This window comes from Pipistrellus hanaki, assembly GCF_964339955.1.
Source record: "Pipistrellus hanaki genome assembly, chromosome: 5".
Lineage (NCBI taxonomy): Eukaryota > Metazoa > Chordata > Mammalia > Chiroptera > Vespertilionidae > Pipistrellus > Pipistrellus hanaki.
In genome coordinates this window covers 101,914,659-101,921,272 of record NC_140507.1, presented here as the reverse complement: position 1 = coordinate 101,921,272, position 6,614 = coordinate 101,914,659, and the positions used below count along the sequence as shown (strand labels likewise).

The 6,614-nt window shown below is 45.9% G+C and overlaps 1 protein-coding gene across 1 annotated transcript in view; it reads right to left on the bottom strand.

Moving 5' to 3' along the window:
- Positions 1–722: 722 nt before the first annotated feature.
- MYOZ2 (myozenin 2) overlaps positions 723–6,614 on the bottom strand; it is a 34,284-nt gene continuing 28,392 nt past the window's right edge. Inside the window, exon 6 of the mRNA XM_084883439.1 lies at positions 723–1,142. Within this exon, the coding sequence (XP_084739565.1) occupies positions 908–1,142 (235 nt within the window). The 3' untranslated portion in view covers positions 723–907. The remainder of the gene's footprint in view (positions 1,143–6,614) is intronic.

Here is a 6,614-nt window from a genome sequence, read left to right as displayed (position 1 = left end):
CTCCCTAGTGCTTAAGGATTTGAACAGAATTCAAGGATTCATCAAAGACAGATACCAATTCAAATTTCTCTCTCCCTCTCGCATACACATCTGCTTAGGTGTATAGTAGTGTGCACTGTGTGTGTTTTTACACTCCTACAAATGTGCACATGAACTCGAACCTCATCGGCACACAGCGTTGGGTGTGAGGAACTGAATTGCAGGTAACCTTGGCATTTAAAACTAGGTGGCAGGACGTTCCCTGAGTCACTGTCTCCGTCTCCTTGGTGGAATGTTAAGCCGGTGTAACAACCCGGTTGAACTCCGGAGAATGTCTGGAATAACTACTCTGTGATTCAGAGCACGCGGAAGGAGACAAGGCCTGAGAGGAACGGTCAGACCGTCTCCTGCAGAGACTCCATCCAGACAGGCTACTGTCCGTGGTCACCTGGAAGGCCCGGCCCAGCCTATCCCATCGCGATGTTTGCTCTGCCTCCTCCACACCCCTCACCTCACCCTTACATCCCGCACGGAATGCGTCTGAATATGTTCACTGCATGTTGATTCTAGGTGCACTTGAAAAGCTTCATTTGGGTCCAGCTGGTGTTGACTCATTCATTTATTCACACAACAAACGAGAAAGGCTGGAACTTTTGTCCGATCTCCTGGGCTGCCCCCGTCGAAGGGGGGTTGTTTGGGCCACGGGAAAACAAAGCAAGGGGTAAACACGAATGAGACGGAAGTTTAAAACAAGATTGTGAGTTGTTTATTAGTATTTGCTCTGAGGCTGAGGTCAAACGCCATGGAAGGAACAATGCTAAGTTATGGCTGAGTTACTGCTGCTGCTGCAGTGTGAGTGGCTTTGCCAGCGAGTGGAATAGCAGAAGCGACATGAGTGTGCGGAGGCTCCGAGGCCGCGGCTGTCTGCTCAGAGGTCTTCGGACTCGGGGACGGCGGGGCCCTCGGGGTCCTCGGTGGTGATCACTATGGGGATGTTCTCGGATATCCACCCCTTAGGAGTCCTGTTGAAGGACCGTCTGCCAGAAAGAGGGTTGGCAAAGGCCATGAACCTGGAATCTGTTAGAAGTAGTAGCTCAAAATCTGGGACCTTGAACTTCACCATTTTTGATGCTTTTTCAAAACCTCCAAACGGGGTGGCAACTCTGTGGGGAATGAAAAGAAAAAGAATAAATCAGTTTCCAAATGTGTCTACTGGAACATAGAAAGACAACTTAGTTCATCATTTTACGGGCGTGTTCTGCCGTATTCTTAGTGTGGCTGTCAGTGTTTGCCCTCTGAGACAAGCATTTCCGTCAGGGACAGCGGACCTGTGAAGTCCTGCTCAGGCACTCTCGGTCTGGGACTAAAATCTATTCCCCGCACCTGGCGGTCGGCCCGATCACTTCTCGCCTTTGGGTCTCAGCTCACGTTTCCCTGCAGAAGACGTGTCCTCCCATCTCCACCCACCTGCAGCCTGTGAGTCCTAACTTCCCAGCCGCTGCCCCAGCCCTGCTCCATGGCCGGTCCCCGCAGCACTGCTGGGCCATGTCCATAGCCAGGGCTTATGGAGGGACCTAGGTCAGCATTGCTCCTAGCATTTAACCAGGAACGGGGGGTCATCAGGCAGGTGCTCTCCGATCACGCCACCTCAGGAGGATAAAGATGATGAAGGCGGGGCGGGGTGCCATGCCCCGGCCACCATTGGAAGTGCTGCTCACCGCGGGCCCTCTCTGGAGTGCAGATGCTGGTTGAGACACGCAGGGCATGTCGGAGAGTCTGCACCGTGCCCAGTGCCAAGGCCTGACGGGCTTGTCTCCTGACATCCTCACAACGACCTCAGGAGCTGGTTCTGTGAACATGCCTGTGTCTTGGGAGACCGGAGGCACACTCTAGCACATGACTTGTTCAAGGCCCCACCTATGACGCTGTAGAACCGGGACTTGAACCCAGGCCCCCGGAGGCCTGCTTTTCCAGGGACCAGCCTGAGCCACACCCTCCGGAGATGCTACGGACGGAGTGCTGGGCCTCCTGAGGGCACTCTCCAAGTGCAGCGCGTGTAGGAACGTCCACCTGCCAGGCTGTGTCTCACTGATGTCCAGCTGTGCTGCTGTCATGTTTCTGATGCCACTGTCTGGCCATGCCCCGCATTTGGTCATTTGATTTAATGAACTGAAGAGTCTTTAACACTCAAATTTCATCCTGTGCTTAAGTGACACCTGCTATTCTTGGATGTCTAAGGTGTGCAAAACAGTATGTTTTCATTTTAGAAATGTGCCATTGTATGTGCCACTTGTTGACTCATTCATTTATTCATACAACAAAGAAGTGATTGCTTAAGATACCTGCCCTGCTGTGTGTGAGGAATTCGCAGATGAAGAGGCCGTATTATTATTAACGTCAATGAGTTCCCAGAGCAGTGTAGAGTGAGACATGAGGGAAGTATGATCGTTAACCTGAGGGGAGGATATCCTGAATAGAGTTGCTCAGGGTGAGATGAAGCACCTGTAAAGTTCAGAGCCTCCATCAGGACCAGTTATGAAATCTGTAGGGCCGTACAAAATAGAAACTGGGGAGCCCTTCTTAATAATTGTTAAGACTATCATCCTGCCTGGCATTGCTCAGTGGTTAGAGCATCAGCCTGCAGACCAAAGGGTCTCAGGTTCGAGTTTCAGTCAAGGGTATGTACCTGGGTTGCAGGTTTGTTCCCAGCCCCTGTCGGGTGTGTGTGTGTGTGTGTGTGTGTGTGTGTGTGGTAGGCAACAGGTAGATCTCTCACATCAATGTTCTCTTCTCTCTCCCCCTCCCTCCCTGCCTTCTACTCTCTCTAAAAAGAAAAAAAAAATCACTGGAAAAATATCCTCAGGTGAGGATTAACAACAACATTAAGATGATCAAAACAGAGACAGCAAAGCCTTATGGCAAGCATGGCCCTCCTAGCCGGGGCCACACCACTGCATGGGCTGCACATGTGGCCGGATTGTGACCCACCCACCATTCTCCCACATTGTTTCTGCAGATGCTGACTCTGACTGGTATGCAGCATGTAGATAAACAGCATATTTGTATAAGAATCCAAGGAGCTAACTTCAGAAGATACAGACTCTGACCTTTAGTCATCGTAGCTCTAGGTCAGTGGTGGGCAAACTCATTAGTCAACAGAGCCAAATATCAACAGTACAATGATTGAAATTTCTTTTGGGAGCCAAATTTTTTAAACTTAAACTTCTAACGCCACTTCTTCAAAATAGACTCGCCCAGGCCGTGGTGTTTTGTGGAAGAGCCACACTCAAGGGGCCAAAGAGCCGCATGTGGCTCTGGAGCCGCAGTTTGCAGACCACGGCTCTAGGAGAATTGCTGACCTTCAACTGTAAAACCAGGATAAGGTAGACCCAGGATGACAAACACCAGGCCACCACTTGACCAGATTCAAGGTCCTTATCAGAGGGAACTGTGCTGATCCACAGGTAGAAAACCCGATTTCTTTGTCCTGCTTTCCCTCTCCCTCCTTATAGAGGCCTCTGCCTCCACTGCGATGTTGAGATGGGCTTTGGACAAGAGTCCCCCAACTCCTCGGGTAACTGGCACTTAAATAAACCTCTCTGCCTTTTCACTGGCATCTGAGTTTGGTTTTTGTGACGACAGGCAGCCGAACTTACACGCATCCATCCTGGGAGTTTAAGAACATACGGTTTCCACTGGATACAAGATGCTGGACTTCATTTCTAGATTTAGGCTGAATCTGGTCAATCTTATGTTTGTGAATTCCAGATATAAATTTTACTCATTTAATTTTTTTCTGCATTAAATGAAAGAAGAAATGTTCCTCTGCCACTGAACTCCAGGATTTGGGCTTGGTGCTGAGCGTGTTGCTTTTTCCTTTTGGTCCAGTGCTGTGCTGTTTTTCCCTCCCGCTTTGCGGGTCCTTTTCTTCTGTAAAGGAAAACATTCCCTTCCGCCCCATCGCGGTCTTCCACCTCCTACCTCTGGCCCAGTGGAAGCTGCTGTTTCAAAGGCAGCCTTTCTTTTCTTTGGCACCACGGAGGCTGTATCCTGTTTGCTTGGATTTTTATTGCTCTAGGCGCACAAAGTAAAACAGTCCATTCACAGAGATGGTAAACAGTCAAAGACGACTTGTAGGATATTTAAGGTCTCTGGAAATAGTGTTAAGTTTTAGTCAAAGATAGTGAAGCAAAATGTTCTTTTTTTTTAAGCAAAATTTTCCACTAAAAGATTTGGACTAGCCGAAACCAGTTTGGGTCAGTGGATAGAGCGCTGCCTGCAGACTGAAAGTCTCGGGTTTGATTCTGGTCAAGGGCATGTACCTTGGTTGCGGGCACATCCCCAGTAGGGCGTATGCAAGAAGCAGTTGATCGATGATTCTCTCTCATCAATGTTTCTAACTCTCTATCCCTCTCTCTTCTTCTCTGTAAAAAAATCAATAAAATAAAAATAAAAAGAAAGATTTGGACTAGTCTACAAGGGATAACCCTGCTTCCCTTTAATTCCCACATTTCTTTAAACATAGATCTGATATAATGTGACTTTACACCTGGTCATCTATGGAATAAGGAGCTTGTTCCACTCAGATTCACAGTTAATAAATGCTTTCTTATTTACTTTGATTAGTAGTGGGATTACATTTGTACTAATTAGTAGTGATGGAATTATAGCCCTAATAATTACTGATTATTTTGTAAGGTAAAGAATCTTGTAAAGAGATTGTATAGAAATTAAAATAAGTTATTCAATTAGATACCTAATGTATGTGATATATTTAAAGGTACTTAGTCATATAATCATAGACAATTTAAAAATATTTTTATTGACTTCAGAGAGGAAGGGAGAGGGAGAGAGAGAGAAACATCAATGATGAGAATCACTGATCAGCTGCCTTCTACATGCCCCACACTGGGGATTGAACCCATAACCCAGGCATATACCCTGACCAAGAAACAAACCATCACCTCCTGGTTCATAGGTCGACGCTCCACCACTGAGCCATGCAGGCCAGGCAATCATAGACATTCTTTAAAAAAATATATATTTTACTGATTTTAGAGAGGAAGGGAGAGGGAGAAAGAGTTAGAAACATCAATGATGAGAGCAAATCATTGATCTACTTGCTCCTGCAAGCCCCCTACTGGGGATTGAGCCCACAACCCAGGCATGTGTCCTTGGCTGGAATCAGACCCAGAACTCTTTAGTCTTCAGGCCCACGCTCTATCCACTAAGCCAAACCAGATAGGGCAATCATAGTCGTTTTTTACAGATGAGGAAATCAATACAAGGAGGGTTAAATGGCATCGTCACACAGCTTTTTGAAGCAGAGCTGGAAACCTTCTAGTTCAATTTTCCTCACATCTTGCATGGGTTTAATATAGTATTATTTAAATATCTATCTGTATAAAAGGCTAATATGCAAACTGTCCTCGCGGGAGTTTGACCAGGAGACCGGGAGTTCTATCACTTGCTATGACTTCCACTGACCACCAGGGGGCGGTATGGAAGGAAGGAAGGAAGGCCATGACCAGCAACCAGCAGCCAGGGAAGAGAAGCCCTGGCTGGCAGCTGGACTGGAAGGCCCTGGTGGGCTCTGATCATCCCTGGTCACTGGCCAGGCCTAGGGACCCTACTGATGTACATATTTCATGCACCGGGCCTCTAGTAGCATAATATTTAAGTGGATATTCAAAATGAGTGCAAGAATGCAAAGTCGTGCTAACTGTGGGCTATTTTGAAGTCATGCTTAGACTTGGGAACACTTCTCATTGGTCCTATCCCTGCTGAATGCTATAGGACTGCTTCTCACCTTCCCCACGTCACTGGCAATAGCTAGTGGTTATGTATAATAAGGTGGGGCCACCAAATAACATTATGTTACTCTTCGCAAAGGACTCTGGCATATTTGGAACACCCCTCTCCCCTCCAGCTCTCTTGTTTTAGTAAAAATGAAAACAAAACAAAACAAAACACATGTTTTAGAATAGCGTCAATATAATAATGTTGAATTATTTAAGAAAAAGAAAGAAAAAATGTACTTCTTATTACATCTTCTTTTTAAAGTGTATAATAGGCCCTAGGTGGGTTTCCTCAATGGATAGAGCATTGGCCTACAGACTGAAGGGTCCTGGGTTTAATTCTGGTCCAGAGCATGTACCTCAGTTATAGGCTCATCCCTGGCCAGGATGTATGCGGAAAGCAACCAATAGATGAGTATCTCTCACTTCAATGTCTCCCCCCCCCCCCGCCCCCCCTCGCCCCCCGCATCCCTTCCATTCTTTTTAAAAATCAATGGAAAAATATTCGCAGGTGAAGATTAACAACAACAAAAATAAATAAATAAATAAATAAATAAATAAATAAATAATTAAAACAAAAGCAGTGTTTCCTAATCTGCTTTGTATAATTTTTTTAAAAAATGTATAATCGTTGTGTGAGGAACTAAATTTCTGGTCAGATTAATTTTTCATAACCTTGAGTTGTTTGATAAAATAAATCCCATTAAATAACCTACTGCAGGAAAGATATTAACCCAATTCGTACCTAGAAATTATGTTAACCTTTTTTAACTGATTGGAATGTGCTCTCAACTAATTCAAGGAATGGCTTTTATCACTTTCAACTTCTAAATAACT